This window comes from Equus asinus, chromosome 25 (genome assembly GCF_041296235.1).
Source record: "Equus asinus isolate D_3611 breed Donkey chromosome 25, EquAss-T2T_v2, whole genome shotgun sequence".
NCBI lineage: Eukaryota > Metazoa > Chordata > Mammalia > Perissodactyla > Equidae > Equus > Equus asinus.
This window is the reverse complement of record NC_091814.1, coordinates 33,766,254-33,785,195: the sequence shown is the minus strand read 5'-3', so window position 1 is coordinate 33,785,195 and position 18,942 is coordinate 33,766,254. Positions and strand designations below refer to the sequence as shown.

Genomic DNA, 18,942 nt, shown 5'->3' with positions numbered 1-18,942 from the left:
TGAAATTTTCCCTAAAGAAGTCAGTCCAAAGGTAGTTTCTTATCCATTGTAGGGATGGAATTATCTTGAAACTGAATGTGCTGCTGTGATTAAGAAAGTTAACAAGATAAGCCCCCTCATTCACCAAGGACAAAAAAAAAAACACCACCACCCCAAAACAGGGCATATCTACATGTGGCACACGATGTATTGCTCTGTTTGCTCAGCTTCAAGAAGAGTCTAATGAGCCTGGAGCCAGTCAGGATAACAGCTGAAATAACCACAATTAGGGCCTCCACATCCCTTCCAGAGGAGCTACTGAAATGGCAGAATTCTGCAGTGTAAACAGTAGAAGGATGATGTGATGGCTGAATTGTGTCCCCCTAAAATTCATATATTGAACCCCTAACCCTTGGTACCTCAGAATGTGACTGCATTTGGTGATAGGGGCTTTAAAGAGGTAATTAAGTTAAAATGGGGTCTTTAGGGTGGGGTCTAATCCAATGTGACTGATATCCTTATAAGAAGAGATCGGGAGACAAAAGAGACAGACATCAGACACATGCAGGCACAGAGAGATGACGTGTGAAGGCACAGGGAGAAGGCAGCCATTTACAAAACAAGAAGAGAGGCCTCAAAAGAAACCAACCCTGTAGGCACCTTGGTCTTAGACTTCTAGCCTCCAGAACTGTGAGAAAATAAATTTCTATTGTTCAAGCCACCCAGTCTATGGTACTCTGTCACGGCAGCCCTAGCAACCTAACACAGATAAGAACAGACACGATCAATGACTTGAAGTTATGAAGGGTCTAGAAAAGGAAGTGATTATCTCAGGATACCTCTAGGTCAGGATTTCTTAAACCAAGGTCTGAATACTACCTGCATCAGGACCATCTATGAAACTTTTTAAAAAGCAGGTTCCCAGACCCCTCTGGACCTAGTGTATTAAAATTTTCTGGTATGAGGCCCAAGAATCTATCTTTTCAATAGACACCCCAAGTGATGCTTTTGTATACTAAAGTTTGAGACCCACTGTGCAAGGTCCTGCCCAACCTCTGGTTCTCCTCTGGGCCTGGCTGGCTGGTACTGATTTCATCTCAGCAAGTGCTGGTGTGTCTGGCACTCCGGCAGATGCTCTGGGATCCAGGAACCAGGTATAAATCCTGTTGTAGGTTCTCTCTCTCCACATGTCAGCCAGCGTTTACCAGCATGCAGGGAATGCTAAATGGGATGGACTGAATGGAATCTTCAGAGGAGTCCTCTTGACTCTCAGAAGAAATATGTGCCTCACCTATCTTACTCACTTAAGAATATACTGACATACTTTGAACAATAATCTACGGTACATATATTATTTCTCTCCTGAGATTTATTTAAGGATGCTATTACCTCGGCACCTAAATTCTCAGATGGAATACAAGCAACAGAAAGGGCATATCTAACTTTTCTATTGCTATACATAGGTTGAACTTGTGGGGAAAGTTTCCTGACAGGGCCTGTGCCTTTTTATGCCCTGTGCAGTTAAAATATAATATTAGTGAAATAGATAAGTAAATATATGTATACAAATATATAAATAAAAACAAATTAGTAATAAATGGAAAGGAATCTAATAAATTATTTCAGCCAGGTTCTGTGCTTTCATGTATTCCCTCATCACCAAAAGGAATTGGAATAGAAAGTATTTTTCATAAGGCATAAGACGAATTTTCTTTCCTTTACCTGTGGACCAAAGAGGAACTGAAGTTAGAGAGAGAGAAACAGTAGAGAGTCCAAAGCAAACGCAGTGACAAACATTTTCAAAGTAGGCAGAATAGGTGGCATTCTGACTTAGGGCAATTCACTAGGGACGTGTAAAAAGTGCCCCCCGCTGCCATTTACAAATGTCATTAAGGGATATAACGAGATTTTATAAGTTTATTTTTTAAACTGACATTTAGGCAGGCCATTTGAGAATGTTCACGCGGGCTATTTCTCTATTTCAAAGGTGGTCCAGTGTTTGAAACTGAGCGCAGCTACAGCGTCCCAGGAATGACCAGGTCTGTCCAGGGGTATCTATGGCCACCGCTTTCTGAGCATTTAAAGCAGGCTCTGCCTAAGTGCTTTTCCCTCCTTGATTAAATTTCAATGTCTCCGTGTAGACCACTCATTCCCACTGGATTCCTTTTTTTTTTTTTTTTTTTTTTACGGGGTAGGAGTGGGAGCATAGATGGGGAATTGGAATGGTCATGAATGTTCCAGGTGCTTTCCAGAAACAAGAATTCTGGCACTTAAAATGAGTTGAGTTTACACTCTAGACCTTAATGCTCTGGAGAGATTCAGAAAAAAAGCCATGAGAGCAACTGGGTTTCACTATGACAGTAAAGAGGACGTTCAGTCCGCAGGAAGACCGCTTCCAGTTTGGGCAGTGATCGGTGTGACAGACGAGAGAGAGCCCTAACAATGAAAAACGGCTGTCTGGGCTGAAAAGGGGCTCTCAGTTGGGACCAAAGCTCTCCTCGTGTGGCGTAAGGATTGGTGTTCAGGCACTAGACCTTTCTGAGCAGCCTTTTCCTCGGGCCTGGGCGCAGCGCGGTCCCGGCCTAGGGGCCAGGCAGCCCCAGGGGCCCTGACACGCGGCCGAGCGGGACCCGGGGCGCGGGCGGCGGCGGCTGCGCCTTCATTAGAGGGCGCTGTGGGGGCGGCTCTGCCGCAGCCCCGACTCCCGCCGCTTCCTCCCGCCGGCCGGGGCGAAGGCGGCCGGGCCCTGGGGACCGAGGCTCGGCACCGCCGGGGACCGGGCGCGGGCCGCGCTGCAGCCGGAGCGGGGCCGGACCCAGCCGTCGCCTCCTTCCGCCGGCCCCGCTGCCGGCCATGCATTCTTCTGGCTCCTCCGGCTCCCGCAGCCCGGGCCGGGGCCCGGCCAGCCCGAGGTAAGCCCCGGCTCGGCGGGCGCAGGCCCCGGGGCTGCGGCGGGCCGGGCCGGCCGGGCAGGCGCCGGGGGCGGGGAAGGGGTGTCGTCGTCGCGCGGCCCAGGGAGGAGGCAGCGGCGGCAGCATGAGGGACGAGGGCGCGGTAGGCCCGAGGAGGAGGCGGGGGCGCGGGGCATCCGCCCGCCTACCCGGGACCCGCCCCGGTGACAGGTCCGGCCTTTGAGTCCCTGCCGTTCCTCTGTCCGCAGGCAGCCGCGAGGGGAGTAGGGCGCCCGCGCGCCCGCTCGCGCCGCGCCTCGGCCGCCGCCGCGTCCATGACCGCGACCCCTCGGCCGGGCCCACCCGCCGCCGCCGCCGCCGCTGCGCAGCACCGCGCCCGGGCCGCCTGCCCCGCTCGCCCCCGCGCTCCGCCGCCCGCGCCCACGCCCGCGCCCGCCGAGGTGAGCCCGGCGCCGGCCGAGCCCGCCGCCCCGGCCCCTTCCATATCGGCGGAAACCGCTGCGGGCTCCGCCCGACCCCCGAGCGCTGTCGCCTCTTCCTCCCCGCCTCCTTCATCATCCCCGCTTCCCTGGCCTTCGGTCCGAGACTTTATTCCCTTTATCCCTGCCCTCCCGCTTCCCTCCTTCTCGCTTTTGCTCCCTCCCCCTGCTCCTGTCCTTCCTCCTTTTCGCCTCATTATCCCCCACTTTCTTCCTCTCACCTTTTTGCCCTCGTTTTTAGGCCCCTCTCCTTTTTTCTGTTAAAAAAAGGAAAACGGAAACCCTTTTGCCGCAAGTGAACATTTTTCGCGTAACTCTTTTGGCTCCTCTGAGAGACCTTTTGAAGGAATGAATCAGTGTGCAGGGATGGGGGTGGCGAGGGTACCGAGGTTCTCAGCACCTGGGAAATCTGATTGAGAGGTCCATGTTTCAGTCTTCTCTCCACTCGTGTCGTCAGTTTGGAGATACGTGTCGGCAGCCAGCGGGTCTTTTTTTCTCCCTTAAAGTCCAAACGGAAGACTGCAGTGAGAGCGGTGCAGGGACAGCCACCGATTAGTTAGTGGGAATAGTATTATCATTTGCTACATATATTGTGACATACCCTGTGCCACCGTGAACAGCTCCCTTGACCTTGTGCGGCTCCTCCTCCCTCGCTGTCTGTCTCCCGCTGGAATTTCCCGGAAAGATCACCGAGGTACTCCACCGGGAAGGCTTAGACCCTCGATTTTTCTTTTATTTTTGTGCTGAAGATGATTTCTGTGTTGATGACTATTTAGATGCGTTTAAGCCATTTTCCTTTTTAAATGACATTTTCTTTCACCTCAGAAAGACAGGACGGACTCCAATGTGAGAATGGCTGTGACTTTGGAAGAAGCTCCGTGGCTGGGCTGGATCTTGGTGAAAGCCCTGATGAGATTTGCCTTCATGGTCGCCAACAACCTGGTTGCTATTCCATCCTACATCTGCTATGTAATTATGCTTCAGCCCCTTCGAGTGCTGGACAGTAAGCGGTTCTGGTACATTGAAGGAATCATGTATAAATGGCTTTTAGGAATGGTGGCTTCTTGGGGATGGTATGCAGGATATACAGGTAAGAGTGAGAGCACTTTTGTTTAATGTATATGAACAAATTTGTAATGTTATGCTTAAGTCAGGAGCCATAATTAAATATACATGACACTTTGGGTTGAAGATGCTTTTATGCTTTGACTATTGAAAAAATAAATAGGAAACAACTCTATTGAGTTTTTTTTTCCAGAATCGTAATTTAGGAAGGATGATATTTTCAGAAGTATAATTTCATAATTACATATTGGTAAATTTCTTAAATGGTTTTAATGTGATTGACATTTGTTTATTAAAACTGCAGAAGCTCTCCTAGAGGAATAGGAGTGGGTTATATAGGACTTCAGGGCTTATAAAAGGAAGAGGTAAGGTATTTAGCCCATCAACATTGGGGATTTAGAAAAAGGATTGAGCCATATTTGTGCTAAGATAGTTTAATAAGTTTTTTCATTTAATGTAGTATTGTACTGTGTACATTTTAAGCCAAGCAAAAAATGACTTTGTTTTCTCTTACGTGTGTTTCTTTTGTTTACTAGAATCTATATTTTATTTCATACATGTCTTAGAATATTAAATACAAAAAAATGTTTCATCCGTGTTAAGCTAATTTATCATCTGAGTGTTCTTAAGATTTTTATTTCTGCCTTTAAGTTGCATTTTGGGAAGCAGGAGTAATACTATTCTGAAGTGGACTTTTAAAGAACTATATGAAGAATAGTGTTTATTTTCAGTTTGTAAACTTTAAGTGCTTTGAGAACTTGTGCCTCTGCTGTGGACATTCTGTATTGTTTATTATATTTATTTGACTTTTCCCCCCTAAGAATTAAGATAATGAAAAAAGCATTGAGGTTTCTAGCGCTTCTATCATAGAATTTCATAATTGATAGAGATCGTGCTGCAGATGCTGCGATCAGTGGAGTCTGTGGGTCATAGCTTGGAAGAGTGGGGAGGGTACTCTTGGGGTCAAACAGCACGGGAGTACCCGATTTTAAATCCTCTATCTCCCTCTTTCCTGCCCGGGCTGCATCTGCAGATTTTATCCATATACACAAGAAAAGGACTGACAGCACACAGTTTTTATGGATCCGACAGCTTCTTGCTAGGTCAGAGTGCTCTGAGTTGCTGCAGCTGAAGCCTTTTCTCCTGGCAATGCTATTTGTTATTCTGCAAGGCCCAAAGCCCCTGGGTTAGTGTATGCATTGCTTCCTTGTCATGTGTCTTGTTGAGATCCCACTGCTCTTTGGCTACAGTAGGTGAGCATCTAGTTCCTTTTTAGGACCTGGTGGTGGTAGTGGTAGTGGTAGAGAAAAAATGAAGTTCTGGTCTATGGTGCTGAATTCTTACCTGAATTGCACTGCTGTCTTAGAATTGCTTTGGTCTGTATAGTTTGAGCTTCTCCAAATGTGCTATGTGGTACCAATGACTTTAGTCTTTGTACAGTGTACTTAAGTTTGCTTGTTTTTAATGAACTCATGGTATTTTTGGGGGGGGGTCCCGGTCGTGAGGAAGATTGGCCCTGAGCCAACATCTGCTGCCAGTCTTCCTCTTTTTGCTGGGGAAGATGAGCCCTGAGCTAACATTGGTGGCCATCTTCCTCTATTTTGTATATGAGATGCTGCCACAGCATGGCTTGATGAGCACTGCATAGGTCTGCACCCAGGATCTGAACCTGCGAACCCTGAGCCACAAAGCAGAGCACACGAACTTAACTGCTACACCACCGTAGTGGCCTCGAACTCACAGTATTTTGACATACAAGTTCTAGAAGTTTGTTCTATTTAAACAGTGAAATTATTTAAACATTTGTGCTTGTGTGTGTGGTATATTTGTGTGTAAATGTTAGCATGATGAGAAGCTGAAAAAAATTGATTTGGCGTTGACCTTGAGATTGTAAGGAGCGCAGTGATGCTGCTTGAAGTTAAAGTTAGTTATCCTATGGCCATAGCGTGGCTGCAATGGATTTTTAAGCGTATTTTCTTGTCTCTTCCTTGCTGACTGTAGAACTGCGCAGTTTCTTTTGCCACCTGCTTGAAAAGTGGTCTTGGCATGATCTGCATATTTTAGTGTCTCTGAAGCATCTGTTCTTCTTCAGGCTACAGCATTTTGACCATTTGATCAGGTTGTCTCATTTAAATATAGAATATTTTAGTGTGTATATTTTAAATGGTTTTCCTATAGGTAGAATACTTTTAGAGGGTCTGGTCATGGTGTGATGGTAACAGAACACAGTCAAGAGGTCAAGCAAATGTAGGAATGACTTTTGTTGAAAGCTACAGTTGGGTCTAAAGAAGCAAACATAAGTAGAACTTGATGAGCCGATGTACCCATAAGAGTCTAGGAGGTTATCTGAGCCTTGTATGGATTATGTATTTCATTCCTTCCTTTGTATCCAGAGGAGGGTGGGCTTGATTTCTTTTTCCTTTCCCTGTGCTTCAGTTTCACAGATGAAAAATTGAATGTTGCCAAAGGAATTCTGCTCAGCAGATCTAGTATGTTAATGTTTTGGAATAAAAATTGCTAAACTTTGCTGAAAACGCACTTCTGAAGAAACCGTAAATGTTAATTAAGTATTAATTAGAAAACTACAAATTGAATATTGGTGTGAAATAGAATTTTTCCAAATTGTGACTTTCAGCGTGAGACGAGTCAGTTATTCAGCTCTGCTGCTGAGGACTTACGTTGGTTATCTAACCTACACTGCCCCATATGGTAGCTGCTAGCTATATGTGGCTATTTAAATTTAAACTAATTAAAATGAAATAAAATTTAAAATTCAGTTTCTCAGTTAATGCCAGCCACCAAGTGCTAGGTGGTTGTACCATCAAGTGCTGTGTACCAGGTGGCTAGTGGCTACTGTATTGGATAGTGCCGATAGAGAACACTTCCATCATCACAGAAAGTTCTGTTAGAGCTGATTTATAGTAAGTATGGCTTTCTCCTTTTTCTTAGGAGAAATGCATTCTATCTTTATAAAAAGAATATTTTTCGAAACATAGTTCTAAACAGATTTCTTTTGGAGAACACAGGAAGATTTATTAAAGATTTATAAAATTGTCTTAATTTGAGACAAATGTCACAAAAACGAGTCCTTTAAACTCAGACATGCTCCTTGGATGGGGAATGGTAAGGCTAGTAAGCCCAAGAACTTGAGTGAACATTCTTGTACCTAATTTGCGTTCTCAGAGCTGAAGTACTGCCTATGGACAGAAGATGGAAAGGAATTTTCTGGTCTTTCTCCCTGTTTCTGACTTTATGTCTTGTCAGGGAACACATTTCTTGAATGAACTCTGAGGACATTGGGATTTGTTCATCTCTAGCTTGCTACTAGGCAGTAATGATTGTTGTTACCACATTTCCTTTAGTGGGAAGTGCTATACACACACCTTGTGTGGAGGAAAAGTTGTGTACTGCCTTTGGCCTAGTATTTCAAGGGCAAACCAAAAGAGATACTAGCTTAACTAATGATCCAGCTCTGCATGCTTTGTTCGGATCTGGGGTAAATCAGTACATTCCCCCTCTCCTCCCCAGATTAAGTGAAGATTGGCAAATTTCAGACAGATTTTTTTTTTTTAATAAAATGTGTTTATTTAAAATAGTTTATTTTGATCTTCATTCACTTATGTTAATAAATTCATTGTTCCCCATACAAACATGTTTAGTTAAAATCTCTTGCACAAAATTGTTTAAAAAAATTCATCGTAAGTGGATGCTATGGAATTTCTGTATAGGATGAGAGTCCTTTGGGCCACAGGCTGGCTGGAAGGGAGCTGGGCTGCTAGGGGACTTGCCACCAGGCTGCTTTTGCTTAGCAAACGCTGTTTCCATTAGATTGAGTGTTTACCTGGGTGGTTTTAGGGAAAGCTGATGGAGATTAGGGTTAGCTTCCTCCCACTCGCCGAGTGACAGCTGTTATGGCTGTATGTTAGTCTTTTTGGGTTATTTGATTATTTGATAGTGTTTTATTTTTTTTGCTGGGATACAAATTCATTGTGTGAGAAAAACTATTAGGAATTATATCTGCCTTGATCTAGAGAGAGTTTTAAAAATCTATCTTCTAGAGCAGTTATTTTTTTTAACCTTTGAGTCAGGATTTAATGTGTCAGGATGAACATTTTTAAAATGTGAAATAGAATAGAATTAAATAGGAAAAATCAGAAATGTGTGTCTCTGTACTGGTTAATGCTGCAGAATGTATTTTTTTCTATGAGCCCTGCCAAGACTGGAAAGGCATTGCTCCAGTGGAAAGAGCACTGCAATGTAGGAGAACCCTGGGAGTCAGCTGTCCTGATCTAACATTATCATCTCTGCTCACTGGTAGGGACGAGATCCTCACCTGCCTGGTGCCTAAGGGGACTGTGAGCTCTTTGCAGACAGAGATGTGGTCTTTATAACCCTAGAGCTCAGTTCGTTGCCTCATCCTCACGGAACGCTCCATAGGTGTCTAAGTATTTCTTGACCCATCCCTTTTTTCTTTCTTGGTCCCAGCTGAGGTGCCTTAGCTGCCTACCTTCCTGAAAGGTCTGATATCAAGGTCACTGAAATCCACAAAATATAAACCCTGAACAGGATCGTGTTTTTCATACACATACGTACACAAATATACTTTTCCTACAATACCACATTTGTTAGTTTAACACACCTTTACTGAGCATCTATTACGTGTGGGAACAGACGCCCTGCAGGTGCTGAGATGCACAAGACATAATCCCTGACTTCAAGGAGTTCACAGCAGCCTTGGTGGGGAAGACAGGGCACCACCAACAAAAACTTCCTGGTCTGGCGCTGTAACGGAGATGTACTGTGGGTTAAAAGAGGATGGGCTCCTCATCTCGCATCAGTGGTAGGTGGTAGCAGAGAGAGAACAGGGAATTTAAGGAAGGAGCAGCTTTAAATTCCTTTCTTTTTTTCCATTAGGGAAATATTTCTCTGTGGGGCTAACTCTATCATCAGTAATCATAATAGATTTAAAAGGCTTGAATAATGTGTCAGTTTGAAATTTATATCTTTGTGATGATAATATTAGCTCACATTTATTGAAATATAAGCCAAGCAGTGTTCTGAGTGTTTCAATCATTTAATGCTCAACCAGTCTTATCAGGTTGGTACTTTTCTTAAACCCCCCCGCCTCTTTCTGTGATTAATGTTGAGATTGGAACACAGAGGTTTCTCAGTTACTTCCCCTTAAACATTAACTGAGTTGATGTTGCCACAGGTTTATTTTTGTATTTAAAGAGCCATTATTGACCTTTATATAATATTCCTAGAGTGTTTCTTAATTTTTACTACCCATATGTTCTTTTGTTTCTGAGCCATGAAATCTCTTTCTGAAGATACAACTCTTTTAACACCTGAAAGCAATATCATAGCTATGGATTTCTGCAGGAGGCTAAAAAAATTGTTGCTTCAGTGGAAGTATTTGTAGTATACTGTAAATATGATAAAATCCTGCTTCCTTCGGTCTCTACCCTTGCAGAGAACAATTCAACTGGAATTTTAGTTTTTGAGTGCTTGACAGTAGGTTGTCATCCGAGTGAGGAGTTAGTGCATGATGTTAGGGCAACAACTGATCTTGACATAAATCCAGGCGAGGAGTTTTCAGTACAGTGTTTTGATTTTTATATGGAAAATATATCATTAAAAGTAAATATTACTGAATGCTTTAAACTCAGCAATCTGGTGGTACTGTAAATTTGGTATCTGGTCTTATTTTAAAGATCATATGTAATTGAGTAATTTATTTTAGATAGATTTTTTTGAAATATATAAAGTATATTCATTCATGCACACTTACCCACATGCACTGTTACGGAAGTGCATGGAGCAGTATTTGTGGTGGTTAAGACCTCAGATTCTGGAGTCAGGAAGATCTGGGTAAAACAATGCCTACATTCTTCTTGTTTACATTTGCCTGGCATGTCTTTGCCCATTCGTTTGTTTTCAGATTTTTAAAATTACGTTGATTTAGATTGTCTCTAGAAATGCACATGAAGTTAGGTTTTAATTTATGAGTCACCTTGAAAATCTCTTTCTTTTAATGTGAGTTGAATCCGTTTACATTTATTGATATGTCAGATATGTTTTGTCTGGGCTCTGTCATTGTGTTTTATTTTATGTTTTCTATTTTTATATATATAAATTTTAAGTCTTTCACTGTGTAGTCTGTTTTTCTTTGTGTTTTGGTTGTTCTGATATTTAGGAAAGTTTGTGTTTTTGTCTTACTGGTTACTTTATATGATATTCTTAGTTCTCTGTTGATAGTAACTGTTAGTTCTCTTTTATAAACAAAGTTAAAATTCTTTTAAAATTCTCTCGTCTCTCTTCCCTTTTCACTTCTTCATCACCCAATTTTATTCAGTAGCCGATGGTATTTATTCACAGTAGTATTTGCATTTGTATTATTATGTATGCTTATACTTGTCTTATTTGATTTGTGAACTTTAAGGCTATCCATTGACTCCCAGCTATTACATCAAGGTAATCATAAGCTTATTATACTACCTGCTCACTTTCTCCCTTCTCCCAATTTTTGTTATTTGCACTTATACATTGTTATGACCTAGAATATTTATGTTCTGTTTATCTGATATATTATTACATTCTGTTAATGAGTTGATCTTGTTTGCTTATCTGCCCAAAGGATTCTCTCTTTCTCTTTAATATTTAGTAACTCTACTAGGATATGCTGGCTTAGGATATGCTGGCACATGTGTCCCTTTTAATGTGTAGATTCAAATCTATTTTTTATTTCAGGAAAGTTTTCTTTAATGATATCTTTATTTTGTTTGACTGTTTTGGTTTTCTTTTTTGGTGACCCTAATTCTATGTCTGTTAGATCCCTCTTTGTATATCCTTTTATCTATTATTTTCTCTCTAATCCTTTTAAACACTTTTTTGTTTGTTTATTTCTATCTTTAATGTTTCTTACTGTGTCTTCTGCAATGTCTCTTCTCTTTGTCGTCCTTTCTGTTTCTTCTTCATTTTTGTCATGGTTTTGTCTACTCTTCTGTTTCTTTCTTGAGTTCTGCCAGTTCATGCTTCCTCTATTCCTGTTGTTTTAGACATTTTTTCTTCTTCTTTTTTTTTTTCATGAGGAAGATTAGCCCTGAGCTAACATCTGCTGCCCATCCTTTTCTTTTTGCTGAGGAAGACTGGCTCTGAGCTAACATCCGTGCCCATCTTCCTCTACTTTATATATGGGACGCCTACCACAGCATGGCTTGACAAGTGGTGTGTGGGTCCACACCTGGGATCCAAACCAGCGAATCCCAGGTCACCAAAGTGGAACGTGCGAACTTAACCACTGTGCCACCGGGCTGGCCCCTAGACATTTCTTCTTTGGCTTCTTATATGTGTGCTTTGTGATCTTCTTCATAGTGGTGGTGACTTCACTGATTTTCTTAAATTCGTGCAAGAATATTTAGTTACCATTTTTATCTTCTCCATTGTAATATTTTTCTAGTGAGCATTCTTTGGCAGTTGGTACATTATGCTGCTCATTTATGCCATTTTTCATATAGTGTCTCTACGTCAACACTGACACAGTTACCTTTTTGTTCCTTGTAATTTAATGAATTAGATTTTCCTCAGTCAGTCACTGGTAGGAGGCGTGGTTGGGGCCAGGGTAGATTTCCAGATTTCTGCCTCAGACATATTCCTTTTTACGTATGGCACCTGGGTGTGTTTCTCTGTGTCACCTCGTGTCCTCTGCCTCTCCAGACCACACTGAGTCTGGAGGCTTTTTGCCATCAATTCTAGACTTCCCACTTCTTTCTTTACAGCTGTGACTGGAGGAACACAGCCCCAGCAGGCCGATGGAAACCCTTCTCCTTAAGGAAGTGCATTTTTGCTGTTGCTTTCTGAGATCTGCCATTACCAGGCCCTCCTCATCACATGCCACGCCCTCCGTCTCTATCTCTGCTCTCCACTCCCAGCATAGATTCTGTCAATACCAACCTTGTTTGATGTCAGCCCTGATTTCATGTATTTTGGAGTTTTTATGTTTTTATTTTTCTCCTAGGTTTGCTGAAAAAGGAATTTTGTGAGATTTTTTCTTTTTCCTTTCTCCTTGTTGCTATGTGTATTTTCCAGGAAGATTCATGTCTGTAACTCCACCATACCAGAACGTTCAACACAATATTTCTGTTCAACTATGTAATTATTATTTGGACGACTCTGTCCCCATTCTGCTTTACTACTAGTTGATTATTATAAAATGGAGACCAATTTTACCACCTAATTGAATTTCTTTAAGATCTGTCCAAAAGCAGGAAATAGCTTCCCCAATTGTTGTTTTCATCCCAGTGGTTCCTAAACTGTTTTGATCCTTGGACTAATTATCAGTGGAGTATAGGTGAGACATACACTCTATTTCTACTTGGCTACAGTAAGAAAATGTCACCAAATGACTGGAAGAAGTGAGTTATCTTTGATACTTCAGTAAGGAATATGAATGAAATAGAATATGATACTACTCTCTAAGGGTCTGGTCTGTGGACCACCTTGAAAACTTTAAGGATGAGCAGTGCCTCCCAAACTTTGATGAATATGTTTATAGTATATTGTATATACTAAGTATATATAATATATATTAGTTGTATATAAAGTATATTATATATATAAAATATTTATATTTATAGTTTACTTGTTATAAACTAATTTCAAGGGTTTATTTTCAGAGTTTGCAAACTAGTGGCCATACTCAGCATCTGATGTGCTTTATTTGGCTTTTGCATTATTTCAACTTGTTTTTTTGTTTGTTGCCAACATTTCAAAATTAGAGCGATTTTACAAAACATGAAACAAAGATTTCTAGTTCTTGAGAAACTGGAAATCTGGCCATGCTGGGCTCTTATTCCCGTCTGGCAGCAGTTTGCTGGAGCTGAGTGATGGCTGCTGGCTTTAGATGGGGCCTCTGCTCTCCTGGTCACCCAGGATCCCACTCTTTCCTTGTCTTACTCTAGATCTGCTTGGCTCATTTATTACCTGCCTGGACTCCAGAGGCTTAGGTGATGGTCATTTACAAAAACTCAAATTAATAATTACTATTTTATTTCTGTTAGGCATAAAATAGTTTTGCATTTATATACTTTAGTAGTACCTATAAACTAATGAGTTCTACCATTAAAACTGAAAATTTGTTAGTGACTTCAACTGCTGATTTCGTATAGCAGAGGCTTGTGATGGAACTGGAAAGTGAAGTGCCATTAGTGAGACCTGTGGTCAGAAGGTCTTTCAAGTTTCATGTACCATATTAGTAACCTGGTGAAATGCTTCCTGCAGTGTGTGCACTCATTAATTAGTAGAAGGTCTCATTTCTTCTTCTGAATATAATCATGTAAAATCTAGATTATTACAAATTAGTTTTTTCTCTTTGCTTTTCATACTTTTTTTTTGGTGAGGAACATTAGTCCTGAGCTAACATCTGTTGCCAGTCTTCCTCTTTGTGCCAATTTTGCTGTATTTCTTTTTATGTGGGATGCCTCCACAGCATGGCTTGATAAGTGGTATGTAGGTCTGCACTCAGGATCCAAACCCATGAACCCCAGGCCTCTGAAGCAGAGCATGCAAACTTAATCACTATGCCGCTGGGCTCACCGCTTCATACTTTTAAATATGAAAAACAAAGCAAGTCTAGTTGATTTCTTTTCTTTAAATTATAGTAGAGATAGTTGGAAAATAGTATTGTAAAAAGCATGCATAAATTTTAGTTATGAGATTATACTTTTTTTAAGGTTTATAGATCTGATGAAGTTTTGCTAGCAAAACACCTTTCCCAAACTTTTGTTTTACTCATTAAATTTTAAGAAACCATTATGAATCATGTATGTGACTCGTTTTGCATATGCTATTAATTAGAAGTTTGCATTATTTGACACTTTAAGGGAAAAAAACCTGTAAATTTAAATAAAGCAAGATATTTCTGAATCATCAAAAGACTAAATAAATTATGATCAGTATAGCTTTAGTGTTAAGAATATATTATATATATATATTTTTAAGCTTATAGATTTTTTTTTTTATTTTTTAAGATTGGCACCTGAGCTAACATCTGTTGCCAATCTTCTTTTCTTTTCTTTTTTTCTTCTTCTCTCCAAAGTCTCCCCAGCACCTAGTTGTATATTCTAGTTGTATATTCTAGTTGTGAGTGCCTCTGGTTGTGCTATGTAGGACGCTGCCTCAGCATGGCCTGATGTGCGGTGCCATGTCTGCACCCAGGATCCGAACCAGCGAAACCCCAGGCCACCAAAGCAGAGCGTGTGAACTTAACCACTCGGCCATGGGGCTGGCCCCTATAATATATGTATTTAAATTGAGATATAATTCACATACCATAAAATTCACCATATTAAAGTGTACAATTCATTGGTTTTTAGTGTAGACACAAAGATTGTACAGTCATCACTGCTAATTACAGAACATTTCATTATCTCGAAAAGAAACCCCAAAACCATAAGCAGTCAGCCCCCAATTCCTCCTCCCTTTAACTCCTGGCAACCGCTAATCTATGTCCCGTTTCTACAGATTTACCTATTCTGAACATTTCATATAAATGGAATCGTACAATATGTGGTCTTTTACTTAGCATAATGTTTTCAAGTTTCATCTATATTGTAACACGTGTCAGTACTTCATTCCTTTGTATGGCTGAGTGGTATTCTATTGTATGGATAGACCACATTTTGTTTATACATTGATCAGTTGATGAGCATTTGGGTTGTTTCCACATTTTGGCTGCTGTGAATAATGCTGCTGTGAACATTCGTGTACAAGTTTTTGTGAGAGCATATGTTTTCAATTCTCTTGGACCTGCGAATCAAATTGCTGGGTCATATGATAATTCTATGTTTAACTTTTTGAGGAACTGCCAAACTGTTTTCCATAGCAGCTCTCCGATTGTACATTCCCACCAGCAATGTAGAAGAGTTCCAATTTCTCCACATCCCCACTAATACTTATTATTTTCTGGGTTTTCGTTGTTGTTGTTGTTGTTGTTTTAATTTCGCCATCCTGGTGGATGTGAAGTGGTAGCTCATTGTGGTTTAGATTTGCATTTCCCTAATGACTAATGATGTTGAGCATCTTTTCATGTGCTTGTTAGCCATTTGCATATCTTTGGAGAAATGTCTATTCAAATCCTTTGCCCATAAGATTCTTTCTATATTCTGTATACTACACCCTATCTATTTTTTCACTGGTTGCTTGTGCTTTTGGTGTCATATTTAAGAAACCATTGCCTAATCCAAGGTTATGAAAATTAACAGTTATGTTTTCTTTCAAGAGTTTAATGTTTACATTTAGGTCTTTGATTTATTTTTAGTTAATTTTTCTGTATAGTGTAAGGTAGGGGTCCAAACTTCATTCTTTTGCATGTGGATATCCAGTTGTCCTATCACTGTTTGTTGAAAAGACTATTCTTTCCACATTGAATGATCTTGGCACCCTTGTTGAAAACCAGTTGGCTGTATGGGTTTATTTCTGGACTCTCAGTTCTATTCCATTGATCTATATGTCTCTCTTTATGCCAGTACCACACTCTCTTTATTACTGTGGTTTTATAATCAGTTTTGAGTATTAAGTATATTTTGTTATATTTTAATTCTTTAAAAATGCACGGTCCTTTTTGTTAGTTATTATGACTTCGGTAATGAGGTTAGTTCATTAATCAGAAATCCTAGTTTAAAACCATTTTGGATTTAAAAGTGTTCACTGAGAACAGTGTTTTTCAAGAATTAATATTCATAATTGGGTTAAATGACCCCTTCCTACCTCTACGTTGAGGAAATACTTACTGCTTACGTGTTTCACTAGGAATTGTCTTAGAAATATTGTGATTATGAATAACAATGCTTGCCCTCTCAAGGAAATAGGACATTAGTTGCAGAAGTATCTTGTGTGATTGGTCAATCAAATGGTTATTGACTGCCTATTGCCAGTTAGCAAAGTTGTTGGTTTGTGAAATACTCTACCCAAGAGTGTGATCTAGATTTTCTACCAAAAGGATTTTTGGCATAATTTTTCTTTTGATGGATGGTTTTTGGAATAGTTGAGTTTGCTGTGAACTACGTGTCCAAAATGCACCTGCATTTTCTAAAAAACAGAGATCAATATGCACATTTTCCCCTAATGTGATGGTTCCATTTTTTAAAGTTAATTGAGGTCCTTGCAGAGAAGAAAATTAACTGGAAGCTAAATTTATTTTGTAGAAGGAAGTATAGATTACATGGATAAGGAACAAGGATGTCATTTTGAATAAGAGTTGCTGGCTGTTTTTTTTTTTTCAGGCTAGGCTATTTTGTTTGTTTGTTTTTGCTGAGGAAGATTAGCCTTGAGCTAACATCTGTTGCCAATCTTCCTCTTTTTTTTCACTTGAGGAAGATTAGCTCTGAGCTAACATCTGTGCCAATCTTCCTTCACTTTATAAGTGAGTTGCTGCCTCAGCATGGCAGACGAGTGATATAGGTCTGCACCTGGGATCCGGACCTGTGAACCCAGGCCACCAAAGCCGAGCGCACCAAACTTAACCACTGCACCACAGGGCTGGCCCCCCACCCCCCTGCTGGTTTTTATGAGTGGGTTAGAATTGGTTTCTGTATGTGAGAGGTTGAATTCAGCAGTCATTTTACAGGCTAAATAATCATTTATAGCCTTTTAAGCCTCAAATACTTATATAGAGATGTTGTGTTTTTAACAAATAATAGATACTGCTAAATAAATATGATATTAGAGATAGCATGATGTACTAGGAAAAAACATTGACTTCTGAGTTAGTATGAGTTTGGGTCCTGCTACCACTGCTTACTAGCTGTATAACTTTGATCTAGTTACTTACCTTCTCTAAGCTTCAGTTCGTCCGTAAAAATTGAGGTTATGATATTTATTTCTGATGAAGCTTAACTATAAAGTGAATAGCATGGTGTTTGGTGACCTATAAATAACATTATTATTATTATTATTATATTAATGCCTAGGAAAACAACTGTGTTAACTTTGGGGGGAAAGGTATGTATAAGTGAATGAAAGGTAACTTATGGGATCGTTTTAGAAATATATTGGAGGATACTCAAGTTTAGTTAATATTATAGCTCAATAGAGTTCCTGCTTTAATCCCTCAAAAGTAATGTATAGTTAGTACTTTAAGCCATAGTCTAACTAAAATATTAACTAAATTTTATGTTTATAAATTGTGAATTGCTTCAAAGCAATTTATGTGAACTGCCTTCTGATTAATTCAGCCACCTATTCTAATACCGAATATTTGAGCGCCTTCTCTGTCAGGCGCTGTGCTCGTGGTGGGAGAGCAGTGGCAGATAAAACAGCACAGCTCCTGTTCTTCTGCAGTTGACTTTTGACTTTTTCGCGTGGGAGACAATAGGAGTCACATGATAACCATGTAATGAGAACTGTGCAAAGGACTACAAAGCACGAGGTGGGGGGTGCTGTGAGAGTAAGTAACAGAGGCCTTAATCTGGAGACAGTGGTATCAGGCAGGAATGGGCTCCTTGAGAAAGTGCTCTTGAGACTGAGACCTGAGGAATAAACAGGAGTCGACCAAGAGATGCTGGGGGAGGGGCAGCATGCACAGAGGATGCAAAGGGTTTGTCCTATCTGAGGAACTAAGGGAAGGTCAGATGGGGACAGCATGGAGTGAAGGAGGAGGAGAAGGGTAGGTGTGGGGGTGGGGTGGGGAGCTGATGAAGCAAAATCCATTGAGTGTATGAAGAATTTGAAATTTATCCTAAGAGGAAATTATTCAAGGATCTTAAGTAAGGGAATGATGAAATCAGATTCATACTTGTAATTCTATACTCTGCTTTGTGGAAATGGATTAGAAAGAAGTGAGAGTGTGCAGGGGCTAACCTCTGTAAGATTCTCACCTTAACCAGGTGAGGTGACAGTGGCTTGGTCTAGGGGTGATGGCAGTAGAGATGGAAAGAAGTAAACTTTTTTTTTTTGAGGAAGATCAGCCCTGAGCTAACTGCTGCCAATCCTCCTCTTTTTGCTGAGGAAGACTGGCCCTGAGCTAACATCTGTGCCCGTCTTCCTCTACTTTATATGTGGGATGCCTACCACAGCATGGCTTGCCAAGTGGTGCCATGTCTACACCCGGGATCAGAACCAGTGAACGCCAGGGCCACTGAAGCGGAACGTGCGAACTAACCGCCTTACCACAGGGCTGGCCCCAAGAAGTGACCTTCTAAATTGGAGAGTGTTATAGGAGGAAAATTTTCAGGACGTGCTGAGGGATTGGACATAGAGGATGCATAGAAGGGTAGGTGACAGGGATGACCCTGAGGTTTCTGGTGTGAGCTGCTGGTTGGATAGGGAAGCCCAGAGAAGGAGGAATGCTGGGAGGAAAGATAAAAATTTAGCACAGGATAGGTGAGAAGCATCTAAGTGGAGCTCTGAAGTAGACATATGGATATGCAGGCTGAAACTCAGAAGAGAAACCTAAGCTAGAAAGATAGATTGGGAAGTTACCAGTGGTATTTAAAGCCATGGAGATGGAT

The 18,942-nt window shown here is 41.0% G+C and overlaps 1 protein-coding gene across 7 annotated transcripts in view; it reads left to right on the top strand.

Annotated features, from left to right (window-relative positions):
• Positions 1 to 2,338: 2,338 nt before the first annotated feature.
• LPGAT1 (lysophosphatidylglycerol acyltransferase 1) overlaps positions 2,339 to 18,942 on the top strand; it is a 77,038-nt gene continuing 60,434 nt past the window's right edge. Inside the window, exons 1-3 of one of the 7 annotated variants that reach the window (XM_070496833.1) lie at positions 2,640 to 2,891; positions 3,140 to 3,331; positions 4,200 to 4,460. In XM_070496833.1, the coding sequence (XP_070352934.1) occupies positions 4,223 to 4,460 (238 nt within the window). In that variant the 5' untranslated portion in view covers positions 2,640 to 2,891; positions 3,140 to 3,331; positions 4,200 to 4,222. The other 6 variants (XM_070496829.1, XM_070496831.1, XM_044757974.2 and 3 more) reach the window with 6 other exon arrangements.